This window comes from Mastigoproctus giganteus, chromosome 7 (assembly GCF_048544385.1).
Source record: "Mastigoproctus giganteus isolate SK-2022 chromosome 7, ASM4854438v1, whole genome shotgun sequence".
NCBI classification, from domain to species: Eukaryota; Metazoa; Arthropoda; class Arachnida; order Uropygi; family Thelyphonidae; genus Mastigoproctus; species Mastigoproctus giganteus.
Genome location: NC_143581.1, coordinates 184,935,516 through 184,954,934, shown reverse-complemented (window position 1 = coordinate 184,954,934; position 19,419 = coordinate 184,935,516). Strand labels below are relative to the sequence as shown.

General features: G+C 36.3%; 1 protein-coding gene across 2 annotated transcripts in view; it reads left to right on the top strand.

The window, feature by feature from the left end:
- Positions 1–19,419, top strand: part of Rich (Guanine nucleotide exchange factor subunit Rich) — a 579,939-nt gene that overhangs the window by 398,589 nt on the left and 161,931 nt on the right. For both annotated transcript variants that reach the window (XM_090378010.1, XM_090378009.1), the window contains exon 25: positions 7,152–7,286. In XM_090378010.1, coding sequence (XP_090234136.1) covers positions 7,152–7,286 — 135 coding nt within the window. The remainder of the gene's footprint in view (positions 1–7,151; positions 7,287–19,419) is intronic.

Here is a 19,419-nt window from a genome sequence, read left to right as displayed (position 1 = left end):
TCAAATTAAGAAAGGACAGATGTAGAATAGATGTGCGGAAATTTGCCTTTAGCCAGCGGGTGGTTAATTGCTGGAACAAACTTCCATCTGTCGTTGTGGAAGTTGATAGGTTGAATAAATTTAAGGAGGAACTGGACAGGCATTTGGAGGGAATGGTGTGATTTTTTTTTTTTTTTTTTTTTTTTTTGGCTGATGCTGCATAAGCTCATACACTTGCTTTCTTGCATCACATGCCACTACTACTACTACTACTACTACGATACAGGCCTCAGAGGACATTTACCGATCTTCATCGAAAACGTTATGAAAAATAGAACATTTCAGGTCAGAGTCCAGAACACCATGTCAGTAACATATAAACAAGGAGGAGGAGTTCCCCAGGGGGGTCTGTCCTCCGTGCTATACTATTTGTCATAAAAATAAATGACATACATCACAAAACAACTGCCATCCACGGTGTCGTATTCACTATATGTAGATGACTTCAGTATATCGCATCAAGTACAGAATATGGGAACAATAGAAAAGCAACTAAAATGCGCAATTAACGAAATCAGTAGTTGGGCCCAGAAAAACGGATTTAGAATTTCACAACAAAAAAAAAAAAAAACAGTCTGCGATGTAAGTTTCTTTTCTGTAGGAAAAGAAACTTGCATCCTGACCCTGAACTAACAATAGAAGGTCACAAAATACCCGTCAAACAAAGCGTAAAATTTCTTGGCCTCACTTTAGACAACAAGTTAACCTTCATAGAGCATATAAAGCAATTACGAATAAAATGTATGAGATGACTTAATATTCTTAAAGTCTTAATATCAGTATCTTGGAGAGCAGACCATTATACCCTGCTCAACCTGTACAAACACTAGTAAGGCCAAAAATAGATTACAGAGCACCCGTTTATGCATCCGCCAAAAAGAGCGCCCTAAAATGGTTAGATCCGATTCACCATAGTGCACTATGAAAAGCAACAGGAGCCTTCCACACATCACCTTCATACAGTCTTTATACAGAAGCAAATGAACTACCATTGTTCCTCAGGAGACAACAGTTGGCCCTACTCTATGCATACAAGATAAGATTCATAAGAGACCATCCAACTTGGATATCATTATTCTCACCAAAATGGAAAAACATATATAGGAATCGCAAAAGTGCAAACAAGCCTCTAGGAGTCAGACTACAAGAGTTACTGACAACATATGATCTTAACATAGATAATGTTGCAAATCTTGAAGGGCACATAATACCACTATGGATAAACCACTCCACAACTTGTGAACTTTCCGCACAAACCTGGAATAAAAATAACTTGTCAGACATTAACTTTCAACAACTGCATGCAGTACATAGAACTAAATATCCCAACCATGTACCAATATATATATATATATATATATATATATATATGTATGTAATAATATAATATATAAAATATTGTATTAAAGAGTAAAAACAGAAAACATCAGAGAGTTAAATAAACTGGATATGGCAAATGCACCGAAGCGCGCAAAGCAGCAGCAACGGATGCAAATGTAAATATATGTATATTATAATTAATATGATAAATAAAAGTAAAGATGGCAGTTCGAAACTCCGGAAAGCTTAAAAAATTACATTAAAACGTCAAAAGAAAGTTACGATAGCCTACATCAGATAAAGGCGGGAAAAATTTGCTAAATACAGTACTCCGAAACGGGGAAGAAAATATGAAATTAATAAATAATGAAATCTGATGTCAGCAAAGTAAATATTGTCAGGTGTAGTCCCCCGATGAAATACCTGATTTAGCATCAATATTTACTTTGCTGACATCAGATTTCATTATTTATTAATTTCATATTTTCTTCCCCATTTCGGAGTACTGTATTTAGCAAATTTTTCCCGCCTTTATCTGATGTAGGCTATCGTAACTTTCTTTTGACGTTTTAATGTAATTTTTTAAGCTTTCCGGAGTTTCGAACTGCCATCTTTACTTTTATTTATCATATTAATTATAATATACATATATATGTATATATATATATATATATATTGGTACATGGTTGGGATATATATATATATATATATAGATGGATCAAAATCAGAGAATCATGTAGGGGTATCAGCAGTATTCCCAGACACTACCCTGGCACCCCAACTTCCAAAAGAATGCAGTGTCTGCACTGCAGAATTAGTAGCACTTTAGATAGCCCTGGAGTACTTCAGAACCACATACCATTTGAGAACAGTAATATATTCTGATTCATTAAGTGCAATACAAGCCATACAAACCACAACCAGTATAACCCATCCAGTTCTCATGCAAATTAAACAGATATTAACAGACTTAACAAAAGAAAAACAAGAAATACTTTTTTGCTGGATACCAGGACACAAAAGGGATAAAAGGAAACGAAGAAGCTGACAGAATTGCAAAATCAACAACTAACCTCCAGAAACAACCTTTCCCAGTTCGTATCAGGATTACAAACCAATCATTCAAAACTGCTCTATAACACAATGGCAAGAACTCTTATAAAAACAAACTTCAAAAAAATTATATGAAATAAAACCAAAAGTTGAACATTGGAAACAAGCACAAGGAAATCAAGGAGAGAAGAAGTCGTTCTGACCAGACTACCAATTGGACATACACACATCACACATGGCTATTTACTGCATGCCGAAAAACCTCCAAAATGCCAAACATGCAATACTACCCAAACAATCAGACATATACTCGTAGAATACCCAACTTATGAAAATGAACGACAAAAGATTTTCTCATCATTATATAAAGGAAATCAAAACATCACCCTCAAAGATATCCTAGGTGACAAGGAACGTGTATCAGACATTTTCAGATTCGTGCAGACAATCAACGCCTACCACCTACTATAAATAAAGATAGCATATATAATCACAGAAAATATTTAACTCCTGTGCATTCGACCAAGATATAGAGAATGAATATGCATACAAAGAACATAATATAACCAATGAACTGGCACGCTATGATCTCCGTTGTCAATGCGCCAATAAACAACAAAACAACCAACCAACAACCTTGACCAGCACTTCAAAGTCATCAAATTTATTTGCTATACTTCTAGCATTGGTGTACATGCAAGTATAAATGCACCTATTCTTATTCTTAGTTACCCTAACACAACCCATGTATTTATTTGTTTCATGGTGACTGCCATCAGTCCCTGAAACCCCCAGCTCCCCTCGCTCCAGGCCGCTGCTCGTTCTAATAGAAGTAGTGCAAGTATCACCTTCACCTCTGCCTGCGGCTACTTTTATCCTTTTAGTCTGTGAATCCCCCCAAACTAGCAGTTTTCAATCCACTTAATGCTGTCTTGATAGTATCAGCAAACACTCTTGCACCCTTTCTATTTAAGTACATCCCATCCCTGTAGAAGCAGTCTCTTCTGTTAACAAACACAGACCATGCTGAAAAAAATTCTACCCCGGGAGCCTTGCACAATCCCTCCAGGGCCAAATTAATCGACAAGGCTCTCATCATATATGCCCTCCTATCATGTCTGTTAATTACTTGTCTAATAAATTCCATATCAATACATTGTGATCACTGCTGATAATCAGATCTAGAGTATTGTTCTTTTGTTGCCTGTCTAATGTGCTGATGTAGTTGGAACAGTTGCCCAATAAATAATAAATCCATAAAAGTCTTGCTAGTGTGTGAGTGACCAATCAACAAGTTCCAATCAATAACAACTGAAAAGTTAAAATCCCCCTTTATGAGATATTCTGATTTACCAGCCAACTCTGTTTCTCTGTACAGTTGTTCATTGTGCTAATCAGAGTCATTAGGCCTATAACAAACCTCTCATTTTTGTTTTCCCAATGCTTATATCACACCAAACTCACTCAGCATTGCACTGCCCATCCATGTAAACTGGATACAGTGCCTTAGATTTTATGTGCTTCTTAACTAACAGCATAATCCTCCCCCTTTCTGTCCTGTGTGTCCTTTCTGTGTACATTGTACTCCCCATATTCAAGTTGTATCCCTTATATCTGAGTGACACTGTGTCTCCAATATCCCCACAATGTCTGCATTTGATGACTTGAGCAGCACTTCAAATTCATCAAATTTATTTACTATTCTCCTAGCATTAGTGTACATTTCTCAAGTATACATGCACCTGTTCTTACTCTTACTTACCCTAACTCAGCCCTTTTATTTTCTTGTTCTGTTTTGACCCACAGCAGGCTGTGAAATGCCTGGTACCTCACTTTCTGGGTTGCTGCATGTTCCAATAGAAGCAATGGAAGATTCTCTTTCACTTCAGTGTTAATCTATTAGACTGTGTATGTCCCCCAGGCTAGCAGTTTTTCGACCCACCTAAACTGCATGAATAGCATCAGAAAATATTCTTCCACCTTTTCTATTTAAGTATATCGCATCCCTGTAGAAGCAGTCTCTCCTGTTGATAAGCACAGACCACACTGAGAAAAATTCTAACCCATGAGCCTTGCACAGTCTTTCCAGGGCCAAACTGTATTTGATGGTGATTATTTGCTTACTCTCCTGTTTATGACATATCCATATCTTGTTGCAATGTCTCACTTTTGTTTTGAATTGAAATTGTTATAATATGCTAAACTGTTATAATATTGTTTGATTTGGTTTTTAGGAGCATTAGCAACTAAGGCCATATTGCTCCGGGATATGCGGTGGTCATTCCCTGACCTTTCCGCATCCTCCGTATTTGGTGGTGACGGGCTCGAACGCCGGTCTAATCAAGAAGCGTGTGCTACGCACTGCTGCTCCTTCCCACCTGGCTACAGAGGCGCCTGTTATAATATTGTATGATTTTCCATAATGTAATTTTTCTGCAATGATAATGTGGCTGTTGCAGAATAGTTGGTTATACTTTTGTCAGTCGATAATATCAATGTGATCATTGCCTTTTGTATGAAAATACATAGGTGAAGATTTTTAACTATCAGTGGGATTTTTGCTTTGGTCATTTTATTATTTTCAAATATAAGAAAAAAGTAACATGTTTTTGTTTTTCTTCTAGGTGTCATTATTATAGTTACTTTATTATGTTGATTTTCATAACCAAAACTGGCAGATAACTGTACTTCTGAAATTGAAATTTCTCTTTTTGAATTGGCTTCTGTATTATCAGATATGTACTATTTATCGTATCATATTTGTTCAGAAGAAGGTGATGACGATGACTATTTTGGTGCAGCTAGGCAATTCTGTATTGTAAATTTTGTTTGTCCGGCTGTAACAGCAGATGGTTTTGTCAGGGTGCACTCCCCCCCCCCATTCCAAACTGTTGTAAATTTGATTTGGATCAAACTAAACAAGAGTCATAAACAGGTGAAGTTTAACTGTGATGGTGCCCATCTTGTTTGAAAACAGTGGAGAAAATACCTTCCCCCTCTCCATTGGGGTCATCTCGACCCTGATTGGGGGCGGGGGATTAAATTTCATGTCAATTTAATGACAAACAGAAATGTTATTAGGGAGTTAAACAGACACACACATAACATTCTCATAACAACCAACGAACATTTAAAAATGGCCTGAAAAAAAAAAGTGGCACTTTTTGGAATGTTTTCTTGAAAAAGCCCAACTGCTGCATTTTTAATAATGATTATATTTTCCAAATTTTTAAAACTTCAGTAATTTCTGTAAAAATTAAAAATAATAAAAATAATTAATAGTGATTAATTATTTTTCAGTCTTTAGTGATGAGGGTGTTTGAAAGATTCATATGAATAGAACTGTTCTTACTTTAACTGAATTTTTTTAAGAACCTTTTTTCACTCTGCTGTAAAGTTGCTATTTTAGAATTATGCGGTTTAATAATTTCGGTGACAGTATATTGCCTTATGTTATACAGTACCCCACAATGAGAGAAAGATAAAAATGAACAGTGGAAAAGAAAAGTCATGTTATCTGTGAGGGAAATTTCAGAAGTTTCTTATGCGGCAGTGACAGCCTTTTTTCAACATGTTATGAACCCTTGTATGCAGTTTTTCCTAACCCATAAAACTGGAACACTGGCTTCTGAACATAAGCATGTGTGATATTCTCTTGCACTTTTTCAAAATCTTTAAATAGGATTGAATGTGTGATCTTTTTGAGTAGTAGTAGTAGTAGTAGTGGCATGTGATGCAAGAAAGCAAATGTATGAGCTTATGCAGCATCAGCCAAAAAAAAAAAAAAATTACAAAACAATTCCCTCCAAATGTTTGTCCAGTTTCTCCTTAAATTTATTTAACCCATCAACTTCCACAACGACAGATGGAAGTTTGTTCCAGCAATTAACCACCTGCTGGCTAAAGGCAAATTTCCACACATCTATTCTATATCTGTCTTTCCTAAATTTCAATTTATGCCATCTTAGGTTCATAATCTGAAAAAGTGGAAGATCCCATCCGAATTCTGCGTGCTCAACCCATTCAAGGCCTTATATACCTCAATGAGATCACCTTGCAGGTACCTAGTCTCCAGCCCCTGCAATTTGCAGAAATTAAGCCTCTCTTGGTTAGAGGATCCCTTCATTCCCCTCACCAATCTAGTTGCCCTTCTCTGTACACACTCAAGCAAATCTACATTCTTCCTAAAATGAGGCCTTCAGACCTGTATGCAGTACTCAAGGCGTGTCCTGACCATTGCCTTATACAGAGGGACAGTCACCTCCTTTTCCCTAGTTTATAATGTCGATACTAGCACTACACCTAATGGAGTTCACTTACACAAATGATTACACACTAGTGCTACCAAGTAGCAAATTTCTGAAAAAACATTGCTCATAACTGTGAGCATTAATATCTTATTCATGTTTGTAAATTTCAAATTATAGTTATCTGTAGTTAAAAGTGAAAACTACAAAAGGTAAAACTTAAAATTTGATTTTTTGCAGTTTTTGAAATTTGAAGGAAGAATTTACACAGCTTAACCTTTCCAACATCTGCAGCTCTGTTTTATGATGTTTAGATTTTGATATTGAGAGGCCGCATGCATCAGTCAGTCTATTCAACTTTCTTTTTTCAATATCACATGCAAATAACATTACTATACCAATGAATAAAAAAAATAGTATTTATTTTTATCTTATTTTTAACTATTTTTTTATTTTAAAATATTTTTCTATTTTTTAAACATTTCTTTACAGGCTTGCTTAAGGCAGGGACAATTTGAGACTGCTGCATCCTATTTAATCATATTACAGAACATGGAGAAAACTTCTGTTAGTCGCCAGCATGCCACTCTGTTGCTAGATTCTTCCTTGGATGCTGGGAAGTGGGAGGTATCACAGTTTTTGCTCTTCTTTTACTGATAAGTAATTCATATAACAGTATATGTGCATATAAATCAATGTTCCATTCATTCTCTGGATGGCCACACAGCTGCAGAGTTTTGTATCTGCCAATGAGGCACTCACTATGAACAACATTATTTTTTGACATCTGCAGATTCAAATACATGGAATTGAACAGAGATTTTATGCACATGCTGACCACTCTGATAATATAATCTACTACATACATATATACATGCATATATGCTTTACCCAGTGGGTAGTTAATATACAGTTTTGCAAACCTTTTATATAAATTATGCCTTATCAAACATTAAAATGTCAGATGCAGACCACACTGAAATGGATATGTGAATTTATCCAGTTGCTAATTTAATTGCGAAATTAAAAAAGAAAAAAAAAGTAACATAAGATCTATTAGAGCTGTTCACTTATCTATTCAAATCACACATTGAGAATAAACAATTCAGAGATGCCCTGTTTAAAAGTAAGCATCATGACCTTTCAATTCTTCTTTGAGAGAGAGAGAGAGAGAGAGAGAGAGAGAGAGAGAGAGACAGACAGACAGACAGACAGAGATTTGTGTCCTTATTAGGGAGTAACACTGTGCCATTCATTAAGCTCCTCCACCCACTTTACCTTTATGTCTTACCATAATTGTTTCATTGTAGTAATACATATTGACCGTGATACCATAGAGAAACCAACTATCAGTAGTTTGTTTCAATCAAAATGTAATGTTAATATTATTTTCCCTGTGCTGGATAACAAACCGATCTTGTTTGTGTGATATATTCTAGGTGTAACTGACTTATGTTGACTTTCTGGTGATCTCCTGCATGGTCATATCATGATGGCCTGTGCTAGCTTATTCATGTTGCCACCATTTATTTTATTATGAGATCTATTGGAGTAATGGCCTTGTGTGCTTTCCTGGACATGGTAGGTCCTGGATTCCATGAATAGAAGATGGTCATCCTGCATGAGCTTCTTACGCTATTGGAAGACTGTGACACATTACAGTATATTCTGTGCACTTCAGAATTTCATGGCTCTGTGCTGCATATTTGGATGTGTCCATCTTTGTTCATAGCAGACAAACTGCAGCCACCTTCCCACTTCATATTGAATACTAATAATTGTAGGTATTTGTACTTTTACACCACTACTAGATGACATTGTTATGAGATCTGAGGACTTTTTGTTATTCATTCTGTGAATATCAGGACTGTCTTTCATTGAATCAAAGCTGGTTGAAAGATAGATGATACAGAATAGTCATAAATGGACATGCTTCATGGTAGATCAGTATAGCAAATGGATTCCTTCAGGAATCAGTGTTGGGGCCACTTTTAGCATTAGTAGAGGCATATGATGCAAGAAAGCAAGCTTATGTGTAGCATCATCCAAAAAAAAAAAACCCTTTCCATTTCACCCATCCATTCAGTCCAAATGTTTATCTAGTTCTGCCTTGAACTGATTTAAGTTGCTGACCTCCACCAGAACAGATGGAAGTTTGTTCCAACTATCAACCACCTGCTGGCTAAAGGCAAATTTCTGCACATCTATTCTACAATTGTCTTTCCTTAATTTGAATTTATGTCCCCTCAGGTGAGTAAGCTGAGCAAGAGGAAGAATCCCATCAACATTGAGCTTGCTCAAACCATTCAAGGCCTTAAACACCTCAATTAGATCATCTCATAGGTGCCTAATCTCCAGACACTGCAAATTGCAGAACTTACCGTGTTTCCCCCATGTATAAGACGCACCTTTTTTCGAAAAATTTGGGGTCTAAAAACTGGGTGCATCTTATACAGTGGTTGTAGATTTTTTTACTTGCATTTCCCGCTTTTCGCGCTTGTTGTATTTGCGCTCATTGTTTCGCACTCGTTACCGGTATATTAGGTTACGTTTTGCCACCTTCTGCCCAGAAATGGCTCAGAAAAGATTTTCGTACAGTGCTGAATTCAAGTCGCACTCGTTACCGGTATATTAGGTTACGTTTTGCCACGTTCTGCCCAGAAATGGCTCAGAAAAGATTTTCGTGCAGTGCTGAATTCAAGTTATGGGGAGTTGTATGAATTTTATGATGAATAAAACTTGAGTTCAATAACTTTATGTAATACATTTTTTTTCAAATTTTGGGCCCCAAAATTAAGGTACGTCTTATACATAGGAGTGTCTTATACATGGGGAAATACGGTAAGCCTTTCTTTGTAAGAGCAACCCTTTGTTCCATTCACCAATCTCATTGCCCTTCTCTGTACTTGTTCCAGCAGCTCTAAGTCTTTCCTAAAATCAGGTCTCTAGACCTGTATACAGTAGTCAAGGTGTGCCCTGACCATTGCCTTATACAAGGGGACAGTCACATCCTTATCCCTGCTAGCAAAATTCATGTATATCATTGACAAGACACCATGAACTATACTTGCAGCCTGTCTGCACTGTTCAGAAAACTTCATATCTGACTGCACAGTTACCTCCAGGTCCCTTTCATTCTCCACTACCCTGAGTGTGGTACCACCCAGTTGGTATGTTACTCTGGGGTTACTGCTACCCATGTGCAGTACTTTACATTTGTTAATGTTAAACTTCAGTTGTCAGTTCTCAGCCCATATGCTCAACTTTTCTAGATAATGTTGCAGTAGGGTGCTGTCATTAACAACCCTGCCAACCTTCATATTGTTTCCAAACTTGACATTAACCCTGATATACCTTCATCAATATCATTGATAAATGGGCCCAACACCGAACCCTGGGGGATTCCAATAATAACATTAGTTCACAAAGAGCAGTGTCCATTGATTACTACTCTCTGTGTTCTTCCACTCAACCATCCTTTTATCTATTGTAGCAACTTGCCCAAATGCCATACTGATCCAGTTTGTACAGTAGTCTCCATGTGTAACAGTTTCAAAAGCTTTCCTAAAATCCAAGTATATGATGTCAAAATTATTTTCTGTGTCATCCAGTTCCTCTGTGACCACATCATAGTATCCAATCATATTTATCAGACAAGATTTCCCCTTTAACAAACCTATGCTGTGTCTGAACTATAACTGCAGTCTTGTGTAGATGATCCTGAATTGCTTCTTTAACTAGTGACTCAGTTATTTTCCCTGGAACCGAAGTTAAACAAACAGGTCTGTAATTACTCAGGTCACCCTTTGATCCCCCTTTGTGAATTGGGGACACATTTGGACATCTCCAGTCTATGGGGACTTCCCCTGAGTCCAAGGAAGCTTTCATAATTATGGCTAAGGATTTGTTTACTACCTTTGCTGCCTCCTTTAATATAACTGGATAGATCCCATCCACCCCAGTGCATTTCTTATATTCACTTCAACAATTTCTCTACCACTTTGATCTTACTTATTACAAAATCATTTAGCTCCCTGCCAGAGTTTATTAAGCTTCTAGCTTCCTACAGACTTCCTCATGTGTGAATGTAGATGAGAAATAATCATTCAGTTTCTACTTCAGCAGGTTCATCTTGATCGAACCATCGATATCAAGTGTTCCAATCTGATTCATCCCCTTCCTTCTAGAGTTTGCATAAGTAAAAAAGTCTTTGATGAGGTTTTTTTTTGCATCCTTTGCCAAAGTTTCTCATAATCTGCCTTTGCTTGCCTAACCTCCTTTATGACTTGATTACAGACTATCTTATATCTACCATAGTCTTCTGTGTCACTTGATAATTTATATGCATCCCGTGCATTTTTCTTTCCTTTCACGAGTCTCATTAGTTCATCTGATATCACTTTAGGCCTTGAACAGTATTTGAACAGTTTTTCTCTAGAAATACTGTTCAATTACCTTGATTGTTTGTTATTTGGTTTTTAGTAGCATTAGCAACTAAGGCCATATTGCTCCGGGATATGCGGTGGTCATTCCCTGACCTTTCCGCATCCTCCGTATTTGGTGGTGACGGGCTCGAACCCCGGTCTAATCAAGAAGCGTGTGCTACGCACTGCTGCTCCTTCCCACCTGGCTACGGAGGCGCCAATTACCTTGAACAGTATTTCATAGTTTGTATGAAAAGCCTTGTAGCTTCCAAGATTACTTCCTTGAGTGCTTCCCATTTAGGATTTGCTGTTAGTAACATCATTAGCTGGTCCCACAGTAGAATATAAAAACTCTTTTTTGAGACCCACCATAGTCACCTTTAAGAAAGCAAAAACCCTTCTCTTGACCCCTGATGGTAGTTACATCTTTAAGTAAATCAGACATCAGCACACTGTGATCTCTGCCACCTAGCGGTTCCTTTATCTGCAGATTCTTAATGTATGAAGAATCACTACTGATAATTATATCAAGAGTATTACTTCCTCTAGTTACCACTCGAACATGCTGCTGTAGAAAACAATCATCCAATAAATCCACAAAATCCTTTGGAGTGTGCGAGTGACCAATCCACAAGTTCCAGTCAATATCTGGGAATTCAAAATCCCCCGTTATAAGACAGTCTGATTTACTTGCCCTCTCTACTTCTCTGTACAGTTGTTCATTGTACTTATTAAGAGTCATTAAGGCTTATAACACACTCCTACTCTCAATTTTGCATTCCCAGTGCTTATGTCACACCACACTGACTCAACATGCATGGGATGCATATAAATTATCAGGCGGCACAGAAGCCTATTGCAGATATAAGCTAGTCTGTAATCAAGTTACAGAGGAGGCAGGCGAAGGCAGATTACGAGAAATCTTTGGCAAAGAATGCTAAGAAAAACAGCAAGGATTTCTTTACTTATATAAACTCTAAAAGGAAGGGGATGAATCTGATTGGTCCACTTGATATAGGTGGTTCGACTGTTGATGATCCTACTCAGATAGCAAGCAAACATCTCATCACATACTTCCTCCTATCATGTGGCATGCAGAATTGCAGGCACTTTCAAATTTAATCCTAACTTGAAACTTTTTCTCAACTTTGACCTGTACTTGTTAAGTAAGTACACAGATCCCATCCTCTTAATATCATTAGTGCCAACATGTACAACAATATCACCCTTTATGCCCTTAAAAGATATCTGCTCTACAATGTAATCAACTTTTGCCCCTGGCAGACATACTCTTGTTCTATTCCACCTATCCTTATTGCAAGATATATTTTCTGTCTCCCTGACGATAGAGTCACTGGCAATAGCTAGCTCCTGTGGGACCAGCGCATTCTGCCCTGAAGATTGCTACTATATTATGTTGCCTGATGCACAGAATGAACTCTGGTGTTCAGTTGGACAGGATAGTTTGAAGAGTAAGGCATCTGCCTTACTCTTCAAACTCTCATAAATGCCCAACAGAACCCTGAGTTGGCACCTAATTTTTTGACACTCTGAGACATTGTCCACAGCTAGATCATGTCCCGTTTCAGAAAGGTCCACAAACATTTCACAAGTTGCACATTTTTTAGGCTGTGGTGCCTAAAAATTTTGGAGAATTGTCCCATTCGGTTCTCCCCGAGCCACACCACATAATTTCCATTCAAATACTATTAATTGATTAACAATGTAAAGTGATGAGGTTGATAAATTTAATTTACAATACTGCCCTATGCTAATGCAGCAATACGTGTTGCACTATCTAGTCCTTACGTTATACCTTATGCTATCAAGTTGCACTGTACCGTAACGATCACAATGTTAAATTAGTTATATGCTTAGCTAAATACAAAAGATATATGCCCAACAAGTGATTAAATCCTTCAGAATACTTATTTATCATGATTAAAACCCTAGTATTCTTCTGCACTACTGGTTACGTTCTACAATATTCGGGCCAAACACCAATACGTTACCGGTACGATCAATGAATAGTAACTTGCAGTAATTACTAGTTACATTTAAAAATAAGCTACCGCATGCTACTAAGCCTATTTAGTATCTTTGTAATGCACAATTTAATATGTTAATCAATCAAAAATACGATAAAATATGCAAAACACTTGTCGTTTTCAGGAGCTTTGAACTTCACCCACTGTTTACCTCTGTGACCACAGCACCCTTTCTTTTTCTTTCATTATTTATCTTAATGACATTGATGAGGGAGTGCAGCAAAGTTGTAAAAGTTTGCTTATGATTTAAAGCTAGGAAGAGTGGTTAATGACTACAACCAGGCCAATTTTTTTTCCTTCAAAATGGCATTCAAAATTTCTTCAAAATCCAGGAGTTATAAGCTAGGGGAGTGAAATTAAAAGTGATCCAGGATTAAAAAAGACTTAGGGGGTTGCAATTCAGTCAGACATGATATTTTCTACGCAGTATAAACAGGTGGCTAGGAAAGCACATGGTATCCTGTCCATGATATGTAGGACCTCTTCAAATAGGGAAAAGGGTGTTATACAGAGGTGAAACCACAATTGGAATATTGTGTTTAGGTCTAGAGACTGCATTTGACGAAGAAAAAATGCATAATTTCTAGAAAGAGTTCAGAGAGGGTAAATGGGATTGGTGAGGGTGCTAATCAATGTCCATATGAAGAATGGCTTAGAAAGTGCAGACTGCAATACTTGACAACTAGAAATTTGGAGGGTGGGCTGATTGGAATCAGTAAAATGAACAAGGGATGTATATTTTCACTGGCTTTAAAAGAAGATAGAACCAGGGGTACAGATACAAATTTTGGAGAGATACAGAAGGCCGGCTCTGATGAAGTTTACTTTCAGCCAGCATGTTGTAGATCATTGGAATGAATTGCCTGCAACAGTGGAGAAGGTTGATGGTTTGGTAAAGTTCAAAGTGGAATTGGATAGGTACTTTTTGGTGAAGGGGAAGGTATGAATGATAGTGGTTTTTTTTTTTTTTTTTGGTTGATGCAGAAAAGCTTTCTTATATCATTTAGTCATTATAATACTATCTAAAATATTTATTACAAAACCCTGTTTAATTTGAATGGGCCTTATATAAGCATTGTGCTTAAATATTAGAATCTAAGCTAGTGTCCATCTTCTAGAAATAATATATATATATTTTTTTTTTGAGACTTAAAATTAAGTTCTATTAAAAAAAATAAATAAATATCAGGCAAAATCTTTCAATGAAAATAAAAATAAAACAGGCTGTTTTACTTAAATAATATATAAAGACTACTGATATACCAGCAAATCCTTATCTCAGCTTTATCCTTAGATAAAATTTAAAAGAAAATAAATTATCCATTTGTCTGCAAACACATAACACTTCTTCCATTTTTCAATACTTGAAACAGATTTTTCTGAGTTGGCACCTCAAACATACACCAATGGACAAAACCTATAGTATAAATAACAAAAGTGCATTGCAAACATGACATTGGACTAATTACTCTTGGGTACAATAGACATATTTACGACATTAGTGGAAATGGGCTCCTCTCTGTAAGAGTTGAGGGAAGTACATACTTCATGGTAATCTTCATATCAAATGTCTTTCTCCCTCAACCCACTGCCTACAAGATGCAGTTGGCAGAAGTAATTTCATCATAAAGCACTGCAAATTTGGAGCCTTCTGGTTTTGTCCAGCATATCCTTTATTACATAAAAAAAATACTTTATTACAAAGAAAAAAATTGATAAAGAAAATCTTAAACATGTATTAAAATATTTACCAGATATCTCAGCTTTCTGTCAGTTAGATCTCTACTTATTTCATTAAAGCTATTGGCTTGTTTTTGTCTCAATTTGATGGCTTTGTTACGTTAAAAAATACAGTAGAAGCTCTCTTAGCTGATATCTGCTTGACTGGCACTACTTCTATAACTGAGAGCCCAAAGTGTAAAAAGTAGTTCTGTATTGTTTCTAAACAGTGATTGATTTTGGTGTTATTTTCTGTCTGAAGCACACTGCAGTGTGCCATGGGCACTGGTCTAGGACACTTGTTGCTAATATGCTAATGTGATATGCCTCTGCCTACTTCTTGGGCTGTATGCTTCTGGAGAGGTCAGTTGTGTGTTTGTTCCAAACCATTTGCAGAAATAAAATTATTTATTGCAGTTACAGTGGAAGAAATATCAGTGAGAAAAGAAAGAGTTAGCATTTCTATGAAAAGTAAATTGGATATTCTGGAAAGACTTGATAAATAAAAGTCACTAAAAAGGGGGGAGGGGAGTGTTGAATTAGGTTTCGGCAAGACAACTATAAAAGATTGTGAAAAAATAGAAAAAATCTAGAATGATTCTTCACCAAATTGCTTCAGAAGGATCATTGAGTTCTCACTTCACTTTAAAGAAACCAAAATTTTAGATTATAGATGATGAATTATGGCTACAGTTTATGTAAGAAAGTTGATGCTAAACTGTAATCAGAGACCCATACTTAAAGAAAAGACTTTAGCTTACATTAAAAGATTGACGGTGCAGAAAGTTTTATAGCAGGTGATGGATAGTTTGGATGTAGCATTAAAAGTCATGATATTCATGTATTATGGATGCATTTCTCCCCACTAATATACATTCATGTATATTAGTGGGGAGAAATTATCTGCTTATTAGCCTTCTACAGAATTTTAGAAGATTTTAGGTCATTTAACAACAGAAAAAAATTGATTGGAGAGTAATGAATGAAAGAAGTCTCAATAAGTTTTAAGAGTTTACCCACAAAAACAATGTAAAAAAAAGTGGAGTGCCTAAAATGGAATTTGCAGCATCAGGATACAAAAAATCCAAAGAAAGAATCATGGTAGCCATGTGCAGCATTGCAACTAGAACTCACAAATTGTTTCTTTTTATTATTGGTAAATTTGCTAATCTTAGAACTTTTAAAAATATAAATAATTTATCTTTAACAGTTTACTATCACTCACAAAAATCAACAGACTTAGGTAACTATATGCAGCTAAGCATAGGTGCATATAATCACCTATGCTTAGGTGCCATGGGAAAAGAATGATTATACAAGGTGTGGTTATTAAATAACAAGACTGTGCACAGCCACTACACACCAAGCATCAACTGTGAAACAAAGGCACACCAGTTAACCTTGAACCTTTCACTAGTTGTTTGCCAATTCATGTTCCAACGCTGTCATTCGCTTTGCACTGAGACAGGGTTTCATTACCTTGTGCTCTGCACAAGGTAATGCAATTTGCTGAAAAAATGGCAGATAATATAATCAAACACTGAATTAACCTCAAATTTTTAACAAAACTAAAGAAAACACCAACTGAAAGTTATGAGTTGTTACATAAATTTTATGGGGAAGATACTATGTCAAGAGCTCGCATGTTTGAATGGCATCATTAAATAATTTTCAGAAATATTCATTACAGCAAAATTATTTGTGCGCCCTACCCCCCAAAAAAGAGAAGTTTATTGTTGAAGGTTTTACTGTACTTTGTTACATTTCAATATACAAATCTAACTTATGTACTTTTTTACAGAAATATCTGAAATACTCATGTGATGTAATATAAAAAAAAATAAAAATAAATTGCAATCAGAAAATTTTCCTTTTGGTGAATATTAAACTGAACTGCATGGTTACCTTTTCATTATGCAGTAATTTACTTTACCTGGAGCAAACAAACAAAAAAAAAAAAAAAAAAAAAATATATATATATATATATATATATATTTTTTTTTTTTCTCTCTCTCTCTCTCTCTCTCTCTCTCTCCCCCCCCCCCTTCTTCTTCTTGAAGTACTTTATGGATGAAATGATTACCACACAACTGGAGCTGAACAGGGAAGTGTTTCTACTTCTTTTCATTGTCATTTCTTACTTCACTTTCTCCCCATATTGAGCAGTCATTCCTAATATGTGATTTGTTTTTTGGCTTGTGACCTGTGTTAACAGGTCAATTTAGCCACACAGGCAGAAGTCTGAATGACTCACAAGGAACCCCCCCCCCCCCTTCAGCCTGGAATAGAATAACTATAACCCTGATTGTAATGACAGTTTAGAGAACTGTCATTAAGGTTTGGGAAGACCAATGTAAAAACAGAGAGAAATTATGGATGATTTAAATATATTAGATGCAATGTGCGGGAGATACTAATATTATAAATTAAGCTGATGAAGTACAGGTGGCAAAAAGGTGTGAAATGAATTGGCTTTGTACTAGTCCAATTTCATTGTCAAATCACAATGTTGATGATTTGAATAAACTTACATCATTCCAAACCAGCTCTCAGCTCCTTTTAAGAAGAAATAGTTAATTTCATTTTCCCCCTAATGCAATGCCTGTGGGCACCGCTGCAGTTACCAAGGTTTTTTTTGGACATCCATAGAAAGCAAGAAATCATAATGAATAATAGGAGCCATAATGTGAGTAGGGAACGTATGTAAAATTAAAAACTTGCAAGGTATGAATGCTATTTATGTGCTAAGGCATATCAGAGAGTTTGTAAGCAGTAGTTTACTTCCTGGTGAGTTCTAGTATCACTTAATGTGCACTACATAGGTGGTGAGGGACTACTGCTTACCATTAATTACTAGTAAGCTTGTGAGAACACAGCGTTGATTGTGCATGGAAATGTGGGCTGTACCCTCTTTTCTCTCTCACTTTGTGGTTAATTATACTTTGAGTTCTTCTCTATACTAATCATGCTACTGTTTTACCCTAAATTGAGTGGTTGTTACCTGCCACTCTCTTATGAACTTTGAAATGTGCCGTAGTCATGAAAAGGTTGGAACCACTCCATTGGTTAAAATTCTAACTGATGCCTCATCAGCTGAAGAATGCCTCTGTCCTATATAGACAAAGCACTAAGCAAGGAAACAGAATCTTTTCAGCTCCTCACAAAACTGAGCACCCTAAGCATACTGCACCCAGTGAAATGAGTGGGCCAGTCTTTATGCTCTCCTTTCACAAAAGCAGTAATTGTTCTTCCATAGGACAACAACTCATCACTTTCAAGGCTTTTCTGATAGTGCAGTGAAGTGGATTTGCTGTCCTGGCACCTCTTTATTAAAGATCTACGCTACAATGATTCCTGTTGCAAGCTGTTAAAATTCTTTTTAATGGCTTTCTCATTTAGAGTTGACAATTAGGCAGTCTCAAGAGGAAGGACAGAATTGTTATCTTAGAGACACTTGACTCAACTTGAAAAGGTTAGAATTTAATGTGTTTTACTATTGACAAGTAGCTGCATCCTTGCTTTTATTATAGTGGTAGGAATAGCTGAGCATAGTTTGCAGTACAAGATGTTGAAATCATGTCGATTTGGTTTCTGTTGCACAATTTTGATCAGAAGCTTATGTATTAGTGTATCTAACTATACACCAATACCCTGAAGCTTTTCTCTGAAATACCTCTGGAATCAGCTAGTGTATCATCTCACTGCCTCTGCTCTGCCAGCTAGTGACTGGAGACAGTCTGAGTAGTGTGTATGAAGAAGGCACTGTTGAAGCCACATTAAGTCAATGAGCTGGGTATGTAATTCTTGCTATGTGTACAGCATATTCAAAAATTTAATTAAGTTATCTATGCCCCCCTTTTTACCTTATCTTCCCAGCATCATAAATAGTAAAACTATTAGAACAAACTTATCTGCAAAAAGAGCTAAACCTTCCAAAAGTTTCCCTCATTCATTTCACTAATATATGTGGTTCCATTTTCACATATGATCTGCTAAGCCCCGCTTACTTTTTTTGAACTTCTCTGGCAGTATAGTGGTTTTTTTCACTTGTTTGAAGAGGTGTGGTTTCAGTCCCATCAGTGATTGGAGGAATTTCTAAAGGCCTTTTCAACTGAAGCTGTATTTAGCTGATCTCAAGTAGAGGGATTATTCTGAGTTTTTCAGCCTACACAACTTGCAAATTGACCTATGAGCACACACTTGCACTGACATAATACATGATGGTGCAATATGATCTAAGTCACTAATGTGTCTAAAACTTAACAATAACTTTTTCTTACAGAATCCTAGTTATCAGTAGTGCAACTACCACCCATCTCGATTGCCACATTTTCACTCTGAATCATTTCACTTCAAAGGTGAATGTTTTACTTACTCAGAGTTCTTAAAATCCTTTCTTTGAAATTCAGCTTTATCTAATTAACTTTCCTAATAGTGAGGTAATTTTCCTTGGCAGTTTTAATTTTCACAACTGCAGCTAGCTTCAGTTTCTGATTACTTATACAAGTTGTTCATTTACCTACCAAAATATCTGCTAATCCTAACCACACACCAGACATTCTTCATCCT